The sequence below is a fragment of the Pteropus vampyrus genome, unplaced genomic scaffold (genome assembly GCF_000151845.1).
Source record: "Pteropus vampyrus isolate Shadow unplaced genomic scaffold, Pvam_2.0 Scaffold43, whole genome shotgun sequence".
Classification (NCBI taxonomy): Eukaryota; Metazoa; Chordata; class Mammalia; order Chiroptera; family Pteropodidae; genus Pteropus; species Pteropus vampyrus.
In genome coordinates, this window is record NW_011888824.1 from 7177449 (window position 1) to 7198888 (window position 21440).

At 33.1% G+C, this 21440-nt stretch overlaps 1 protein-coding gene across 3 annotated transcripts in view; it reads left to right on the top strand.

The window, feature by feature from the left end:
* Positions 1–21440, top strand: part of TRDN (triadin) — a 241034-nt gene that overhangs the window by 154190 nt on the left and 65404 nt on the right. For all 3 annotated transcript variants that reach the window (XM_011358757.1, XM_011358759.1, XM_011358760.1), the window contains 2 exons: positions 8526–8585; positions 9426–9485. In XM_011358757.1, coding sequence (XP_011357059.1) covers positions 8526–8585; positions 9426–9485 — 120 coding nt within the window. The remainder of the gene's footprint in view (positions 1–8525; positions 8586–9425; positions 9486–21440) is intronic.

Sequence of the window (21440 nt, forward strand, 5' to 3'; positions counted from 1 at the left end):
CCAAAAGCCTTGTAAGTATGATAGAGATGGCTAATCAGAGCTATGTCCTTCAATAGGGGAACACACCACCAACACTCTGTAAAATGATGTATGTAATATTTTCAGTGAACTGAGAAGGAAGTTAGAGAATAAATGCCCATCTCTCTCTTTTCCTCCTCCTCTATTATCTCTAGATGTTGCTTCCATAAGCCAGACTAACTCGAATCCAGGGCAAGGAACTTGGTTAATGCAATCTATAAAGATTATAGTAGAGACTGGACCTTGAGAGAAAATGAAGATTCTGCCACATGTCAGGTAGTATGTTGAGCTCAATTCACACAAGTGGTCAGCCCTAGTGGACAAGTGAATATAGGAGTCTGGAGTTTACAAATGAGGGAGAGACAGATGTCAGAGTCATAAGCTGAACCTTAGCACAGCATTTCCTGAATTTTCTTATGGAGAATTCAAGCTCTGTAATATTGTTGGTAGGAAAACATTTTTTTCATGATAAAATACTTCTGGTCAGCATAATTTGTTGTACTTTATGGACATTCACAATGCACACTAGTATATTAAAAGATCCAAGAAATTCTATACACACAAAAAATCTGTTTAATTTTTAAACTCAGTGATCCCCATATTTTTTTAATCACAGAAATGTTTCTGTTCTCAGTAACACTTATTAAGTTCCCAAAAAAGAGATGATTTTAAAAACACCCTGTGCTGTATAAAGCTTAATTCTGAATATAACTGAAGTGCAGGTCAACCATAATGTGAGCAAAGTTGTCCAATGCATGGAGCTCACCAACAAAGGGAAATGTGAAGATCAACATTGTTTTAGTATGGGTTCTCCAGAGAAATAGAACCAATAGAATGCATGTGTACACACACACACACACACACACACACACAGATGGAGAGAGAGAGATATATAGAGAGAGAGTTTAAGGAATTGTCTCATGCGATCATGTGATTGGGAACTGGAAAGTCTGAAATTTGTAGGGAGTGCTGAAAGGCTCAAGACCCAGGGAGTAGTTGATGTTAATTCTCAAGTGCAAAGGCAGTCTGGAGGCAGAATTCCTTCTTCCTTGGAGGACTTTAGTCTTTTCTCTTAAGGCCTTCAACTGGTTAGATAAAGCCTACCTGCATTATAGGAGATAATCTGCTTTACTCAAAGTCTTCTGATTTAAATGCTAATCAATTCTAAAAAATACCTTCATAGCAACATCTAGGCTGGTCTTTGACCAAGCAACTCAACTATTACTATCACTTAGCCAAAATTAACCATCACAAACATCATCAGAAGACAGACTAGAAATTCAAGGATGAGAAGGAGTACAACAGGGCCAAATACTCCAGAGAGATGACCAGGGACCTTTAAATTTGTCAAGTGGAAGATCATGGTGTCCCACTCCTGCCTCTAAATTTTATCTCTGCCACATATAAATGAGAGAATAAGAGTTAGCAGTTTCTAGAGGTCCTATTGTGAAATTCGTATTAGTTTCTTAACTTCTCAGACACTCAATTTTCTCATCTGTAATGTGATATTTTGGAAATGGATGATCTCAAAAGTCTATTCTCACACAATTGTATTACACTTGAGGCTTTTATTTCATTCATTCCTCTCCCCTTCATTTATTTCATTTCCTTTGTGTTACACAGTGGACTAATCAATACTTCCAAAAGAAAATGAATCTTCTGGTTTAGAGTCCTAAAATCCTCTGAGTATTTTGTTGTTGTTGTTGTTGTTAAACTTTTTATTTTGAAAAGATTTTAAATTTACAGAAAAGTTTTAAAGATAATATAGACAGTTCTTGTACACCCTTCAACAAGCTTCCTCTAGTCTTAACATTTTTACATAACCATGATTCACTTACCAAGACCAAGAAATTAACTTTGATAAAAGACTATTAACTAAACTGTAGACTATATTCAACTTGCATGTTTCAGTGGTTTGTAAAAGATTTTTTTAAAATTATTACTTACATGTGTTATGAGGATATAAATATTAACATATGTAATCATAGTTTTTGTCCTCCCACTTTAATTTCTAAGGAATATTCTGTGTTTGCCTGGTCAACTCCTGAGTGTTTATGTTCTGCTCAAGATATGCAGGGTGAACAAGCATTGGAAGGAGCCCAGAGAATTAAATTAATTCATGTTCAAATAAAAAAAATTACTCCCAAGAAAAGAATCATAAGATCGGGAAAATAAAAAGATAAGTCACGAGAAGAAAATAGGAGAGCCATCATGAGCTAGAGTAAATTTTCAATGGTACTTTTGGGAGACAGAAGGGTTTTGAGGGAGCAGCTGTGATGATGGAGGGTTGGGAAACTCAAGAAAAGGAGAGACTCTTTAGAATGTTTTGCTTTGGGTCATACAATAGCTATTTGAGAGGCTCAGTAAAGATTTCAATTTATTTTCAAATATTTCTGGAATTTTTGACTCATTTCTTTTGATTACAGCATTGTGCTAGAGCTAGGTATGGGGTAACACAGTTATATTTGAGTTAATATGTTAGAATAAGTAAAATTCAGCTTCGTATCATGAAAAAGAAGGCTAAGTCTTAACAACTGCCTGTTGAGTCAATTAAAAAAAAATGTGAAGAAATAGAAAACTGAAAAAATATGGGAATTTCCCAAGGATTAATGAAATATAAATACATTTTAGTAGACATTGACTGTATTTCATAAGAAATATCGCCAAACTAGAACTTTTCTGTCTGGTTATGTTAGGTTTAATTTCCAATTATCGTTTTCCTATTGACCAACATACATAAGACAGAAGTTTTATTTTTCTTCTACTACACATATGGCAATATAGCTAATGAAGTCTGTCTAATTTGAAGGGCCAGTAGCAATAAGTTTTTACTCTGGAGCTCAAGAGGTGGCACCCAAGAATTGAGGAAGAGTAAAGGAGCCTTCTTTTGATCAGGTCCAACTTTCTGCCTCAGAACTTTATTGTAACTTTTATGCTGGTATCAAGTAGTTTTTCCCTTGTATTTTGACCAGGAGGAGTTATGGATAAAACGGTTTGTGAATCTGAGCAAATGTGATCTATTATTAGCTTTCTTATTATAGAATTCTGATTGGAACCTTCTTATGCCAGCAAATTTTTCTCATAAAGCATTTTATAAGAAAGAACCAGGTCCCTCCAAAGCTCTAGCTTACAAGTGCCAGTTTTTCTTTATAAAACATTTATTTGCTATTTCTGTCAGTTGACCTCAATTGAGAATTAGACATAAATATGCCCAATACACCAATAACTTTTGGTAATTTTAAAGTCAAATTATATTTTAAAATAACTATTGAGTCTAATTTACTAAATCAAGTTCTAAATTCTCAAGAATCTATTATAAAAATAGTAGTATCTTTTTTTTTTGGTGAGGGGAAAAAAATCTTTATTGATAAATAAGTTACAGTGAAATAAATAGAGCGATGGTTTGATGGAGAATAAAAACTCCAACAGTATATTTTGATTATGAATGATAAACTTTTTCTTTAAATATTAATCATTTAGTCATAAAAAGAAAAAGCTCAATTTCTCCTGTTTCTAGGCATTCTTGATGTTTTAAATGTAATGAAGTACTTTTATAATCCATTTGCAACTACAGACAAATGTAGGAAAAGCATATGGATAAAAATATGAAAAAGTTATCATTTATAAATAACATATAGAAAATGAAAAGCTACTAGAAAAGAATCTTACATTTATGTTTTCCTCACTCCTGTGAAAAAACACACTGGAAAAGTTTACATGAGGCTAAGTAAACATTTGTTGATGAAGGGAATAAATTACACATGTAAAAGTCTCTGGGTAATCACTGAAAGGTGCTATAGAGTTGCTGGTTTTGAATTGTTTGTTGTTAAATAGCTGGTAATGAGAAGAGCTGGCTTCTAAGAATAATTCAGTTATCATTAAAAGGAAAAGTCAAGGCAAAGACAATAGATTCAGGTTCTGAAAGACCAGCCTAGTTATTCCAGATAATTCAAGTGAAGTCCTAAATTTAGAGAGCTTTGCTGTCATGGCACCCTAATTACAATGTCAAGTAAGGTACTCCTACTGTGGTTCTATAGTACAAGAGTTCCAAATAAAATTTAGAGGAAATTTTTGGAAGAAAAAAAAGAAAAGTATTTGGACTGTATTCTTTTACTTTCTTAGTTTTCTTCCTTATGATATGATCACAAAATTTAATGTTGTCCTTGACACCACCTAGCAACAGTCAAATTTCCTCTTAAAATATAATTTGTCATTATATAATTTCTTTGCTTGTAACTTCTCAGTGGTCTCTTATCTTACTCACAGTAAAATGGAAAACTCACACCATGAGCAACACTATTCTCAGTGATTGGCCCCTGCTCTACCTCTGGCCACATCTCTTATTTCTCTCCTTCTGCACTTTCGCTCCAGTCACATTGGTCCCCAGGCTCTTCTAAATATATCTAGAAAGCTCCAATTTTAAGGTCTTGGCAGATATTTTTCTTCTGCCAGAAAATTCTCTCTAATAGCCCAAAGCTCTTTCACTTTTTTTTCAAGATTTTTTTCAAATGTTACCCATTCAGAAAGATTTAATCTTGTTCCACCTTAAAAAATAAAGCAATGCCATCTCCCACCCACTCATGTTCTAATCCTCTACCAAACTTTACTTTTTTTCTGAGCTTTATTAACACCTGACATTATATATGCATGTTCATATATACATGAATATATGCATATATACATATTCACGTAAGCCTTAAAATTGGACTTTTCTCTAACTTTAAAAAATTTAAGCCATAGCAAAGCCAGAGAACATACGACAGCTATTTACAACTGTTCCCAGAAAAATTAGGAAATAAATGCAAGATAATACATACTTCATTTGGAGAATGAAGGAATAAACAAGAGAGACTTAAATGCACTCTACTCATTCTCCTGTCTTTTATGGTGGAAGTCAGATTTACTCTCAGTTGCATAAGGCAGTGGCTATCAACTATAGCAAAAATGAGTCTAGAATCCACGTCTTCATTCCTGCACTGCGCCCTTTCACAACATGTTAATTTCTCCTCGTGTACTTTTTTCCCTGAAGTTTCTTAATACAAAATATTCCAGACACAGTTTCCCTCTATACAGAGAAATAAGAATTAATGTGCATTTACTCAATATTTTAATAAATATCATACCTAGAAAAATTAGTGAATATTATACATGATCATATTTTTACTGTTTCTAACATATAGTAATAGCTAGTTGTTGCTATCATTATTTTTCGAACATCCACTCTGGTCCAGGCACTTTAGCTCAGTTTTTTCCATTCCTCACAATAAGTCAGAAAGGGTTAGTCCCATTGTTCAAATGAGGAAATTGAAATCCAGCGTATCACAACACATTGTTAATATCACACATAACCAAAAAAGGGGTTAAAGACAGAATTCAGACCAAAGTCACTGACTCTTTTGCCCCATGCTCGTCTGTAGATAACAATGAAGAACTGTAATAACCACTGGTATAATTGAGCTTATCTACTTATGTAAAATTTTCCATGGTCACTGTAGTGAGTAGAGTTCCAAGCCAATCTCTGACTCGCTAGAGAAACTAGGTGACGGTAACAAAGTATGCAGGAACGCATTGTTAGGAAAGAAACGTGTTTATTTACTTGACTGGAACCAAGAATGCATCAATTCTGGCCATAGAGGATTAGAAGAAAAGCACCCATCAGACATGTAAAATTTGGATAATCGCTACACTAGAAAAGCAAAGAGGGGAGGAACAAAACATAAGATGAAAATGAACATTTGCATTTGTTTTCTCGTTTTGCTAGGAACAGGCATCTTAGAAAGTTTTACAATTATAATTAACTATTGTGCATTCTCTGGCTTTGAGATGGCATAAAAACATTTAAAAGAGAAAAGCCCATTGTAAGGCCTTAGAAAGCAAAAAGTAAGTCTTTTAAATTTTCTTTCATCTGATGTTAATTTATGCAGAAGCTAATAACATATTTGTGGCTCAGAACTACCATTGTGGAGAGGATCACCAGTCTTTTCTGTGATCTCTGCCAGAGAAAATCATCATTTCAGGGCTTATGACACTTTTGCCAAAGAAAGGCAATATGTTCATAAATTCACATTCTATAGATACACTTAATTGTGGATCCTACGATAATCTATTATATTAAATGTTCTGACTCTTCTTGAACTGTTACAAACAAAACAGCAAACAATTAGAGGAGAGGGTGAAGAGGAAATTAGATGAGTAGGTACATAGTTAAGTAGAAAGGGAAGAGTATTTTTGACTGCTGAGAGAGAAAAAAGTCAGAGAAAGGAAAGATTTCATAAAAGAAACATGGGTTACTTTTATATCCAAGCAGGGTATAATTAAATTGTTGTGTCTTTTATAAATGAAAAACCTATTCCACTGCTGCCAAATCACCTAGAGAACAGAGACAATAGTGCTTGAAGAAATGCAGAATCTTCAGAAGTTGATGTTTTAAATGAATTCACCATGCAGAAAGTATGTCTTGTAACGACAGCTTAAAGGTCTAATTCATAAAAATGTTATTAAAGTATATTATTTATACCTGCTTTTTGTGGACTTCTGCTCTTGTTCATGACTCTCACAGAGTATGGTCATAATCATAGGCAGAGTATATAATGAAAGCATTAATTCAATCTGAACTAAGGCAAGACTACTGTATCACAATAAAATTACAGATATATTAATTTAAAGGTAGAATATATTACACAAGAGAGTGCTCTTTTAAAAAAAATTAAAAATAGTGTCTTCCATCTTATGGCCTCAAACATCTATTTTCTTTCTGAGGTTCACTTGTAAAGTTCATTAATTGGCCCAACTTTTAAATAAAATATTTATTCATCTACTTGATAAAACAGAGACTTGGATACTGAGTTGTAATCTTATTGTGACTATGAGATTGAATTTTGATATGAGCTAGGAAATACAAGTACTTTGTATGTTAATTAACCCCTTTTCTGGTGGGTGGCATCAGAAGATGATGTTTAGCAAATGCCAATTCAATTATCTGGCATATGCATTTATTTTGGTAAGATGGAAAATGCCCTCCTATATATTTCTTTCAGAGAAGCTGAAAGAAATGATACTTAAATCAAAGGAATCTTTATTCAGAATTTTAAACATGATTTGCATATTTAATATGTATGAACCTTTAGGAAAAGGCAAAGTGGCATTCAATTGGTTTATTTCTAACTCTCAAACTATCAAAACATGACTTCTTGACTTTCTACTTCTGATAGGGCAATCTGTGATGGTACATTTAGACAGAGTGTGAATATGTTTCTCTCTTTGACACTAAAGTATCTCTAGGAGTCATGAAAAAAAGTCCTTCATAAATTATACTTCTAACACTGAAAGAAAGTGTTGTCTTTGATCTTGTAGGTAAAAAAGAGACAGCTAAGAGAATGAATTAATTCCAATATTTAATAAGATGCAGTCATTAGTAGACAACTTAAGCATTCGCACTAGAACTACTCATTAAATTTCTTCAGCATAGTAACAATCTCTTAATAGTTCTGGGTAATGAAAATCTATACTTGAAATGAGAAACAAATGACAAAGAGAAAGTTATTTCAAATACAAGGTAAATAACACTACTAAATTAAGATAAAAATCAGTTGATTTTCAAAATTAATGTACTTATAGCTGCCTCAAACATAAAAGCACTGAATATTCCATTTCGACATCTCTGTACTTTTACATGGCTTTGTTATTTGAAATGAAATGAGTACACTTACCAGAAAAATATCCAGGAATGTCCAGTTGTTACATGGCTATGGCTGGGCATTCGAGGGTTCATCTGCCTCTCAGATGAAAGTTTTCTCTGATCTCTGAAAGAAATCTTTTATGAAGTCTACAGGCAAAACATACTTTTCTTATGTGACATCCAGACCTACTGCAACCACTGGGTGCAAAGATAGTCTGAGCACCCTCGCTGATACAACCACTCAGAAAGGGCAGTGGAAGTTATGTCCTCAACCCACTGCCAGACAAATGTCACCAGGCCCCAAATGCCTATTGACAAGAGGCAGATTTGAAAAAACAATTAAGTCGAAAAGAGATATCGTTAATGGCCTAGTGCATTATTTCTAACGAAATTGAACAGATAAAAACAAAATAAAAAATTATTTAGCTTACTTATAGTATCTTTCTTCAGGAAATATATTTATATATATTTATGTTCATTATATATAAAAGTATATATATGTATGTTTCACTTTAGGCACTAGACAATTGTTTGGTCCAGAAAACTGAAACTATTACGTTTTTTTAGCTGTAAACAATATTAGCAGCTGACAGTTTTATGTGTTTACTATGAGCCATATACTATACAGAGTGCCTTGTAAATATTTTCTAATTGGAGGGAGATACTATTATCTTACAAGTAAGAAAAATAGACTTAGTAAGGTTAAATCACTTGCTCAAAGTCAAAAAGCTATCTGGAGGCAGAGTCGACTTAACAGTAATCCTTCATTCCAATCTCGTTTTTTAGTATAAAATTTTCCTAAAGAAAATATTTTAAATTTCTTCTCTAGAAAAAGAAGGGGAAAAGAAGAAAGTTGAGAGGAAGGTGACTTCTGAAACAAAAAAGAAAGGTAAGTTTTTTAAAAACCATTGAACACATAAATCTATTAGTATCCATTTAAAACACTACTGGCAAAGTCATAAAGCTATTGTTTTCTAAGAAAGAAATTCCCTTAATCTTATTATTACTATTAGTAACACACACTCTTGAGACTTATAAATATTCCAAATAAAGTTGAAATTAATAAAATTTTAAAAAGAAAATTTGAGCCTAAACACTTTTTAAAAATTGTTATTGATTGATTATTTTTTCTTTCTTAGGAGTAGCTGTTTAATTCTAATTCAGTACTTTACTTGGCTATATATGAATATATATGAATATGCTATCAATTCATTCAGCTTAGTAAAATGTGTCTTTCCAAAGAACAAATTATTTAATGTATAAAGAAGAAACTAGTTGGTTGGTTTGCTATTTTTTTTTTCTTTTTAGATTGTTGTTTTCATATAATGCATCTGAATTTCCAAGTAAGCATTACAGATTTCTGAATTTCTGACATGTTTCCAGTTGCCTTATAGCTCAGGAGACATTCAATATATTACTTTTTAAATGCTTTAGAAAAACTATTGACTTCTACCATAATTAACAATGACATTTAATGTTTTCATTGTCATGAAAGACTTTTGTGACCTTAGCAAAACAAAAATTTGCTTCTTTCTTGAAGAAAAAGCACACCAAAACTGCTATTCTGGTATGAAGGTGCCAGTTCATGCATGTTTAACATGATTTATGGTTCTGATTTAGGATTATTCTATTCAAGACCAATTGGATGACTTAACGATAATCATGTGTGTGCCCTAATTTATAATAATTAAACAGATAGGGGCTTATAATTTTCTCATTTTACTACCAGAAAAAGAAGATGTCAAAAAGAAAACTGAGAAGGAAACTACCACTGATGTGAAAAAAAAAGGTATTGTACTTCCTTTATTTCCTTAGTCAGATTATGTTCAGGATATTTGCTTCAGGAATTTTAAAAGAATCTTGGGCCAAAGTAAACAAATTGGATATAGGTATTTAAATCTGTCCATGTACAGACTACCAAAAAAAAAAAAAAAAAATGGTGCCGAGTAAAGTTAAACAGGCAAGGAAGAATTTACTCAATGCTATTACGATAGGGGCAAGAGACCAGAACTCATTTTGAACTCAGTTCCACTGAAACAAAAAGCAGGAGAATTATAAGATCTGAAATGGGATGGGAGGATTATAGGCCATCTCTGTTTGCTAACTGGCCTTATTCAAAGCAAAAGTGAACTTTCTCTTTCTTTATGACAGGAGTGTAATTTTATAACTTGGAGCAAGGGACCCAAAGGGGTTAAATTCTTACCCTCCCACAGAAACTAGGAAGTAGAGGTACTATGTTTCTTGATGATTACATTTTAAAAGTAACTTTCAGGTCCTTGAGAAAGACATTTTTGGGTTATAAAATTGAAAAGACTTTTTAAAAAAGATTTATATCTCAAAGGAGAATAGAAAGAATTTATAATTACAAGTTTTCTAAAGTAAATATTCTAAGAAAAGGGAGGGCAAGCGCCTAAAATCAGGATGAAAGATGTCTTAAATATAGAGAAGCTTAGGGGAAATTTAGGCCATCTTAGTGAAGATATAATAAAATTGAGAAGAACTGCATAGAATAACACCACTCTGCAAATATAAGAAGCTGAGAGGAAATCATGCATCTTATTAAAAAATAGGGTTATTCAACAGTTTCGATTTTTGCTTTAAATTTAATTCTACTTTTATTCTTGTTCAAACTTGAATATATATTGGCTGCTATTCAGGTTAAACTTAAGCTTAGGTAGCAAAAAAATATAGTCATCTCAAGTATTATGGTTTGGTGATAAGTGTTTTCATCCCAAATATTTCCTCCACTAGTGTCAACAATGCTTGCAATTCCACCATTAGAGATAGTCCACTCCTTTGAGTTATAAAGGAATTGTCCTCTATTAAAATGCAAATCTCTTAGGGCCTATGTATATAGGGTAACAGACTAATTCCTCTCGGCTATTAATACTTAAAGTGAATGAGCTTTCCAGATCTTCCCTGCACAATAATAAGCTGAAAGCAGTGTCCTAGAAAATAAGTCAGTAGGTAAGCTTGCATGAGGGAGAGGTTGAAGGGAGAGTTTCAAGGTAGATATTGTATGAGGAGAGCTGGCCAGGCTGGATGGCATCAGTGAAAATCCTTCATTTCCTACAAAGTAATAGCATAGCATAGGGATGGGGGAAAAAAGGTGATGGTAAAGAATCTTGAAAAAGAAGACCATAGGATGTCAAACTAGATATTACTCTTAGTAAGTAGCAAATAGGAATTACAGGAAATCTCTGACATCATGCTATAAGTGGGATAAAAAAAAATGTAAAACATTGACTTGCATGATTGCATGCTTCATGAAATGTCCAGGAAGAGATAACCAGGTGTTCTGTGGATCTGAGAGTTGATTACCAATTACTTTGCATTTAAATTTTTATTATTAAGGATATTATTGTAGTCTTTTTTCAATATTGAATATTTATTCATTTTGTTTTACTTAAAATGTTCTTCATTTCCCTGATGAATATATATATATTCATAAGTATAAATATATATATTCATGAATATATATATAATCATAAGATAGAGAAAGTTTTGATCAAATGACAATACTGAGAATCTGGTTGCTTGGGTCAGTGTATAACAGTCACATGATTAGATGCAAGAAAAACAAGGATTTTCTTCCTGGGCTTTCAGTTTTACTAAAGTATTTATACAAGGAAATTTTGAATTATAATCTTCAATCATACATATTTGTCAGATGCATGCAAAATCAGAAAAAATACTCAATGGTGTGTGTTTATGTTGGTTGTTTTGTTTTAGCTTTGGTTTTCGAGGAGAAAGGCAAAATGCATTTATTTGCAGTGAGTGATAGGAAAATCTGATATTTCTGTGTAACTGGGAGACCTGTGTTATTAACCCAGCAGTCATGTCAAAGTGAGATTGTGCACTACTGACGGGAGACCTGATTATGCCATTATCACTTCCTGTAAGGCCAGTGCTCATCCACTGAGGCAGAAACCAAAATGGGCGATTGCTTAGCACATCTGGGAAGGGATGCTCAGCTTGTGTTGAAAAACGAGTTTGTCCTTCTTGGAACCAGTTTTATTTGTCATTTTTACTTTTGAATACACAAAATCCAATTGGGTCTTACAAATCTTAATTTTCTGATGAAATATACATAAATGATTTGTTTATAAGCTCTTTGTCCCCAAATATTCAAAATTGTGTGTGCGTGTGTGAGAGACAGATTCAATTAGTGCTGGTTTTTAACTTGTATCTCTTTTTAGTGTTTAATAATTCTCTCAATATATTTTCATGCAAGAAAAATATGGTTTAAAAGAAGCCAGTTTGAAACGTTATGGAAGTAGTAAAAATTTCTTGAGGTAATGAGAGAAATTAAAAATGACCTGAAATTTTGAAGAGCTGGGGGCACATATGTCATTTCTTCCTAAAATAGTCAGAGAAATATGGCAAAGCATATAATATCATTACTCTAACCCTAAATAGTAGCAAATTTATAAGGCATAAGATATGCCAGATATTTATTTAATATATGGATTTTATCATGATATATTATCATATTTATATTAAGTTTTCATTAACTATGTTGCTATAACATATACATTTATTTATATGATTTTATTTTATTACATTTATATTTCATTATTATTATTAAGGCTTAAATTCAATTTTGTGATAAATAAGCCCCTAGTGCATGAAACTGGTAAATCAAATGTTGCTAATAATGATCTATGTTAAGGACCAGTGGATAGGGTTTTTACAACATAAAAAAATTCCACCCCACCAATTAATAATGGTTGAAACTGGGTAAACGGTGCATCAGAGTTTATTATGATAATCTCTTGTGTATATTTGAAATTATCCATGGAAGAAAAAAATTACAAATATCTGCTACTTAAAAACATTGTATGAAATGGAAAAAAACAAAAAACAAAAAACAAAAAAAACCACCTGAATATTTTACAATGTTATGAGGTACGTTTCAGTCTGAAGAAATAAAATGGAAATAAAAGCAATTAAGAATGGAAATACACACTGTTAAAAAAACATCTCCCTATGTGTGCAGCAGAATTCAGTGCCAGATATATAAACTACTCTACTTAGTACAAACGTAAGGGTTTCTATATAGGGAACTGGATACACACAAAATTGTTGGAAGGACTAGAAGAATTGAAATTTACTGGCTGCTACTGGATTATTGAGTACCACAGCACATCAGTGGTCAGGAAGCTGTTTCATTCATCAAAACTGTTACTACTGGGGTGATGTGAAATTCGGCATCGCCCCAGTGGCATGGGGGAGGACAGTGGTTTGGTGTCCCTCGGTTCTTCCCTGCCAACACAGCAAAGAATTACAGTTCAGCGAGATTTAGAAAAAGTAAGATTTATTGAAAGTACATTTTAGAGGGAAATGGGCCATGCTAAGGAACTTGGGAGGTGGAGAGATAAGACAGAGTATGCCTCACGGAAGAAGCAGGTTTTCAGCAAAGAGTTTTAACCACCCAGAAGTGGGAAGGTCTGTTTGTATTTGGGCCATGATGGGAGGTCCTAGATGATTGGAAGTGAGGTTACCTTGACTGACAGCTGGCAGCTATATAACAGTTTGCCTAGTGCGTATATACTTTACCCAGAATTCAATCTGTTATAATTAGATTCATGAACTTCCAGGCATAAACATGGTATTATAATGATGGTACAATGAGGCTTAGGCTGTGGGCAGGTTAGGGTAGTACCTTCTGTGCAAGTGTCTGTGGCCAAATTAAACCACTGAAGATTTTGGCCCTCCTGTCCTTTGTCTCTGGGGATGCAGGAAGGATTCTCAAACTACCAATAGGGTGTTCTTTGGATAGTCTCCAGGCTGGCCCTCTGTTCCTTTGTTCAATTCTGTAACTCATGTCTGACTTGTTACCAATAAAACTTCCTCCACAGCCTCCTCTTCACACTCACAGACTATCCACTGGAAATGATGAGGCCACCCAGCCTCGGCCATTTACTCACATCAAAGTGACCTTGTTTGCCAGAGCATTTCTGCTTTTCAATCTTCTGTAGGTGCATTTATTTGATGGAATTAAATATGCTACAAGTGAGTCTGGATGATGCAGGTTTTCGGCATTCCGATTTTTCCAAAGGAAAAAGAAAGAAGGATAGAATGGAAGTTGAAAGAGGCTACCACGGTATCTACAACAAAGATAATTTCAGAAATGTCTTAGAACATAAACTTCACATAATCAGAGATGGTTTTTGATGGCATGAATGTCTGGGAACAAAAAGCTTTTTGTTCTCAGTGGACAGTGACTAATCTATCATTGAGGAGTCCCCCCAAAAGTTGAAAAAGATGGCTCAATCTAGCAACAAGATAAAATTTGTCAATCTATAGTACTCGTAAGTCACACTTAAGTGTAGTTTACGTTGTTCTTTACATAAACTGTAGATAAAAGAAACATGGATATTGTTTCTCTCTTTATTTCACAAGGTGATGTCTCTGAAGAAATAATTTTATTAGTGCTTGATAAGATTCTAATAGTTAAAAAATGACCAATTTGTATTTTTGTTATTGAACTTAAGGGGTTTATTTTGCCTGCATGTGTCAATATCAAAAAAAAAGACATTGACAAGAGTTTCCAGCAAAGAAAGTAGAGGTTTATTTAAGGAAATGGTGCCAAGCCCAGAGACATAGGGGAGCTAGCATTCAAAGACTTGAATTCTTGAAAGTCTCTAGGGCAGTGGTCCCCAACCTTTTTGGCACCAGGAACCGATGCTCCTATAAGAATCTAATGCCTGATGATCTGAGGTGAACCTGAAGCGTTAATGCTAGTGCTGAGGAGTGGCTGTAAATACAGATGAATCTTCGCTCACTGGCGCACTGCTCACCTCCTGCTGTGTGGCCTGGTTCCTAACAGGCCACAGACCAGTACTGGTCTGTGACCTAGGGGTTGGGTCTAGGGGATAAGTTATATAGGAGAAGACTCATTAGTAGTTAAAAAATTGAGGGCTGTGGGCTCTACTGATTGGTCAGGGCTAGGGTAGGAGGTAGGCTGTCATTGCATCAGGTCCTGATGTCAGTCATGGCATCATTCTGTCTAGTTTTATGTATTTTGTAGTACTCTACCAGTCAATATCAGGTTATAAAATACAAATACTTCACACAATTTTGAGTGATATTGTGGTAATTACATTAATGTATGTTTTAGATAAAATTATATTTTAAAAATGTTCAGACAGATAAATAATTGGAAATCTGGCACAAATAGAATCTGATCTAATCGATACTCCCAGCTTTGACTTAAGGGTGGTCAATAATTATAGAGTAACAATAGATTACTTTCAAATTAGCTTTTTGTTCCCAGACAGATTAGGTTGCAAGTCTGAGTTCAGATAATGGCAGCTTGACTATATTAAAGACATTTACAGTGCTTGAATTGCTTTGAAGGCAAGAGAAAATATTTTCAAGTGTTTCGTAATCATAGAGATCACATACGGCATGATTGCTTATTCTCTTAAGGGTAAGGGATTTTGTAAAGGAACAATTTAGAAAAATGTACTGACTTGCTACTTAATATGATATCATTGATTACCTCTTAAATCACATCTGTATTAGCCTAATAGAAGCTAAACTGCTTCAGAGAAGGTGAGAAAGAATTAACATCATGATATGCTTGGGATCTAGCTTTTGGTGTGAACAATATAAAACTGTGTTTGGACTCAATGCAAAAATTAGGTAAAAGCATTTTGGTTTAAAAAAGAATTTTAAAATACATTTGAAAACTCAAAAAGGGAAAAAGTTTATATTAGACATTGTTTTGGCTTGGAAAAAAAAGATGTAGTATACAAGCGACTATTTTAAATCCTTTTAATGTTTGTTATGAAGAATCAGGACTACCCTTCCACTGAGAACAGAAACAAAATCAACCCTAAACTTGAATATGATAGAGTTGTGTTGGACTTTGTGAAGTACTTTCAATAGGAAGAATTAAAATATATATGGGGAAGAATCAGTAAATAGGTTATAAATATTTCTCTTCTGCATATATTGACATATCAATATTTTAAGTATTTAATGTACCCATATTAGATAAATTATTTTTAATTGAAGTTTATATTCAGAATGAATTATTTTCTGAAGAAAAAATTTAATATTAAAACAAAGTGATCTCTTGCAAACATCTTAAATTAAATTTTAATGAGATTACAGAGAATGATACAGGAAGTAAGATGTGACTTAGAAACAATTTATTTTTTAAATTTGAAAATATAAGAGGATTTTGACCAATTTGTTGGGGAATAATGTAGCCTGAGTTTTCCTCGTGATCTGAGATAAACATTTAAGCATATAGGTGTAAAATAATTTTATTATATGTACGAAAATCTACAAGATTTTTCTAAAGTAAAGTTTAAAAACATCAAAACAATATTTTCCTCAATTCCAGCCTCTCTAAGGATATCAAAAGCAGATTTCCAAGTAACTTTGCAAATTGTACCTATATATATTCTTTTTAATCAAGAGCATTTAAAGTGCTAGCAATAACAGTTAAACTTATTCTCTGTTTTTTCATTTAATACTTAAAACAACTCTTGAGGCCTACATTATAATGTCCACCTTATTTACGGAAAGGGAAACCCAAGATTGGAGCAGTTACGTAACTTGGCCATGGTCACCAGTCAGTAATAGAGCATAGACAGTAGGAAGTTCACCAAATAAAGCTCACTGTCTTTGAAAACTGCATTTATTTTTTTCAACTCTGTGGTTTGCCTTAATGTCTTTCTCTTTCTTCCTCCTTTTCTCCCTCCCTTTCTCCCTTCCTCTCCCCACTCTTTTCTTTTTTCACTAATTACTTTGAGATTATATTGCAGAGAGGCATAAGCATGGAGGAAAGAAATAAAGAAGATATACTATCAGTCTGATTCTCCTTTTTCTTGTAGAAATTACATTTTTCTTCATTCATTTACTCAACAAATATTTAATAAGTGCATAATATCTGCAAGAAAAATCTACTAAATATTGGATATAGATCAATGTAAAAGACTTGATACTTGTTTTCAAAGACCTTAGAACAGAGGTAAATAAACAGACATTTATAATATACTGTAAGCACTCCCATAATAGGACAGACACAAGAGCTCACACTGTCAAGACATGAACATAAAAATTGTGGTAGGCTGGTTCCCATTATAGATTTAGAATAGGGATGCCATAAAATTTTGTAATAATGCATTTGGCCTGTATGCATTTAACACATTTTTAAGCAGGATTGAGACTGGAAGACATAAATTTTAAGTAGTGGTTTATCACTAATGATTTGCTCTTACAAGTGACAGACCATGTAATAAAGGGAATTTATTGGTTTATAAAACTATGGTTCTAGAGTAAACTGTCTTTGAGTTCAGCTTGACCCAGGGGTTTATCTCTCTATTTTTAGATGCTGCTTTCTTGATATTGGCCCACATGATTGCAAACTGGCCACATCAGGTGCTGCCTGACTTATATCCTCACTTGTTCATGACCTATAGGAAAAATAATAGGTTGATTTTCTGAGAGCTCAGATAGAAAAACTGTTTTGAGTTATACTGGTTCTTATGGGCCCATTTCTGAACTAAACTTTGTGGTGAGGGTGAAGGAATAACCTGCTTAGCTTAGCTTAGGCCACAGGTCATATCCCTTGCACAGAATAATTAAATGAACTTTGTCCAAGATATTTGCACTAAAATTGGAAGAGGGATGTTGATTCACTCAAAACTAAATTAGTGTAATAAAACCACAATGAAATGAAATAGGTACTATATGAAAAGAAGAAAACATGAGTTCTCTTAAAGAGGTTATTTCTTGGTAGTGGGAATATGGATGATTTTATTTTTAAAATTTGTTTGCAGAATAGAATAAGAAAGAACTTATTTATCCACCATCTATTGAGAAAATACTTAAGTGGTTTAGAAAAGTAACTCAGCATAGGATAATGTAACGTAATGTAGGCCAAAAAAAAAAGAAAAGAAAACTGTGGATTTCATTAATTAAAACATTGTGCCTCAAATAAAAAATGAAATTCTTTCATTGTACCTTGTAGTAGTAGGATCTCACTGGGATAAGAATCTTTAATTTTAGCAAAGATCTTTTGAAATGAACCAGCTGATATTCAAAAGAAGGTACTCTGGAAATGTGGATGTATAATACGGAAACAAGAAACCAGGGAGAACATCAAAGCTATGTTCATTACTTTGAAGTACTCTCCTATTTAGGTGTACTAACTCTTTATTATCCATTAAAATTAGGAGTCAATGGTAGAACTTAGAAGAAGGCAACGTGGAATATTCAAGATTATAAAGAAAACTTTTCAGTCAGTGAAGTCTACCATTTCAAGTATTCAGGCAGAAGGAAAGCAGTTATCTCTCTGGGATTCATAGAGTAAACCCCGTAAGAATGATTATATGAAAGTTAAGGAGACTAATAAGACTGTATTTTTTTCAAAATTAACAGGCTAACTGAAGCTGATGTCTGGACTATTTAACTTTGGAAATGAAGTTCTTTTTTTTATGATCATGATTTTAAATTTGGCTATTTGCCAAACTTTCCTAGCTGATATTAAAAAAAAAAAAAAAAAAAAATCCAGTCAAGAGTTGATAACAGAAAGTGAGGTCACAGTAAATGTTCACTGTACAGACCCACATGCATCTTCTCTTCTGTCTGCCTTCTATAGCACAAAACACTATGAATCTAATCAAAGCATTCTTTATTGTCTGCATAAACTCAAGACACTCTGATAAAAGGAAATAAAACATATAACATATATGGAACAATAATTAATTGCCCTTAGGGTAAAAAAAGATTCTGAGACATTTCAGTAGAAAAATGCCAATGACAATAAGCTTAAGATAAGAGGGACAATATAACAATTACTTATGATGGAAAAGATGAGAAAGAAAGCTTTCAAACAACAAGAATTATCAGGCTGGAAAAAAATTGTGAATATGTTTTAGGAAGTTTGCCCATTATATGCAATAGAAGGAGTCATGGGAGAATGTATATAATATTTATCTAATTTAAAAAAGCCTTTTTTAAAAAAAAAAATAATTCACTCAGGAAAAAATATAACAGTTATGTTAGTTACTTCCCATATTCTGTTAGCTATGTTAATCTCAGGATATAAGGTCAAAAAGATGAACAAATAAAAAGGCTAATGCCAAAATACATCAGAAGCAGAGGCAGATAAAAATAATTGTCCTGAAACACACTATGCTGATATAGAGGTGGGTACATGTTCAAGTTATAACTAAAGACAAAGAAAAAACAAAACAAAACACCATAACATTGAACATGCGAAACAAGTTTCTCAATAGAATATGATGAAATATTTGAGCCCACTCGTCTCTAAAAATATGTATATTCGCTAAAGTTCCTAGGAATTTATACTGCTTCATATTATTTCTCTTCTACGCCCCCAGGCAACATGGGCCCAGGGGACATTTGACGAGTAGATACTGAGTTTTTTGAAGTGGTGCTTCCTGGTGATACTATTACCTTTTAGGAATGGAATCCAATAGTTGACTCTCTCCTTTCTGAGACCACTAGTTGGAATCCAATAGTTGACTCTCTCCTTTCTCCTTTCTGAGACCACTATTTCCAAACTGTTGACCTTTTTTAATCCTTCACCTTTTTATCCTTCTTTATCAGTATACCTTGCTTCTTACTTCCCTTAGAACATAAAAATTAGAAGAGGGCTCTCATGAGCTTTGACCATTGAATCCACTAATGTACTTTATTTGTCTTCTTATAGCTTCTGACTTCTTGGCTGAATATACTACAATACAATAGTTAAAATGTTTATACTTATAGGAACAACTATTATATTTGTGCACAATATGTTATTCCTGTCTGTTAATTCAGGAATGTTTCTCCAGCAATGCTCTCCTCTACAAATTTATTTCACTTCTTCTACAGGTCGGTCGTGGCAGCATACAATATAACAGCTCTTATTATATATATTTTTAAAAAATGTCCTGCTGTTAATAGTGCATCCCTCACAAGTTAGTGATCCATTTCTCAGATCTCTTTTATAGATAAACTCTTTATGAGTTGACTACAGTCTTTTTCCAGTGTTTTCACATGCCTGCTGTACTCAGGCCTTTATCCCCCATAACTCTTGTCACTACTGACCAAACATAAATTCTCAGTTTTTAAGAGCATTTGATAGTAAATCCTTCTTTCTTTTGAAATTTTTATTTCTTTTTAAATTTTTTAAATATATTTTTAATTTTTTAATTATGATTGGCATATAATATATTAGTTTGAAGTGTACAACATAGTGATTAAACATTTATATAATTTATGAAGTGATCACTCTGATAAATCTAGTACCCATCTGACACCATAGTTATTACAATATTATTGACTGTAGTTTTTATGCTATATTTTACGTCCCCATGACTATCCTGTAACCACAAATTTGTACTTCTTAATCTTTTCTCCTTTTTCACTCCCCCAACTCCACTCTCATCATGCAATATCGAAATGTTCTCTGTTATCTATGAATATGTTTCTGTTTTGTTTGTTTGTTGATTTTGTTATTTAGATTCCACACATAAGTGAAATCATATGACATTTTTCTTTCTCTAACTTACTTCACTCAGCACAATACTCCTTAGATCCATCCATGTTGTTAAAGATGGCAAGATTTCATTTCTTACGGCTGAGTAATATTCCATTGTATTTTTGTACCACCTCTTCTTTCTCCATTCATCCACTGATGGACACCCAGATTGCCTCTTGGCTATCGTAAATAATGTTGCATAAACATATGAATTCACATATCCCTTCAAAGTAGTATTTGAGGTTTCTTTGGATAAATATCCAGAAGTGGGATTATTAGGTCCTTCTTTGTCTCCTGTTATATTAGACATTTTGTCTGATATAAGTATTGCTACCCCAGTTGTTTTTTTCCATTTTCGTAAATATCTTTTTTATCCCTTACTTTCAGCCTATGTCTTTCAAACTAAAATGAGTCTTTTGTAGGTAGCATATGTAAAGGGCTTGTTTCTTGTTCATTCAGACACCTCATGTCTTTTGATTGAAGCCTTTATATCATTTACATTTAAAATAATTGTTGCTAGATATGCAGTTATTGCTCTTTATTATTCATATTTTGATTTTTTTTTCTACTCAAACAAATCCTGTTAATATTTCTTGTAATACTGATTTGGTGATAATGAACTCCTTCAGCTTTTTCTTGTCTGGGAAGCTCTTTATCTGTCCTTCAATTCTAAATGATAGCTTTGCAGGGTAGAGCAATATTGGCTATAGATTCTTGGTTTTTATCACTTTGAATATTTCATGCCAGTCCCTTCTGGTCTGCAAAGTTTCTGTTGAGAAATCAGTCGAAGTCTTCTGGGAGCTCCCTTGTAGGTAATTAACTGCTTTTCTCTTGCTGCTTTTAAGATTCTCTCTTTATTTTTAATCTTTGGCATTTTAATTATGACATGTCTTGGTGTGGCCTTTTTGGGTTCATCTTTGTATGTCTATTTCCATCACCAGGTTAGGGAAGTTTTCCATCATTATGTCTTCAAATAGGTTTTCAATTCCTTGCTCTCTCTCTTTTCCTTCTGGTATTCCTATTATGTGGATATAGGTACACTTGATGGTGTCCTAGAGGCCCCTTAAACTATCCTCTTTTTGCGGGGAGGATTCTTTTGTTGTTGTTGTTGTTGTTGTTGTGATTGGGTGTTTTCTGCTACCTTATTTTCTAAATCACTGATTAAATCCTCTTCATCTAATCTACTGTTGACTTTCTGTAATGTATTCTTTATTTCAATTATTATATTCTTTA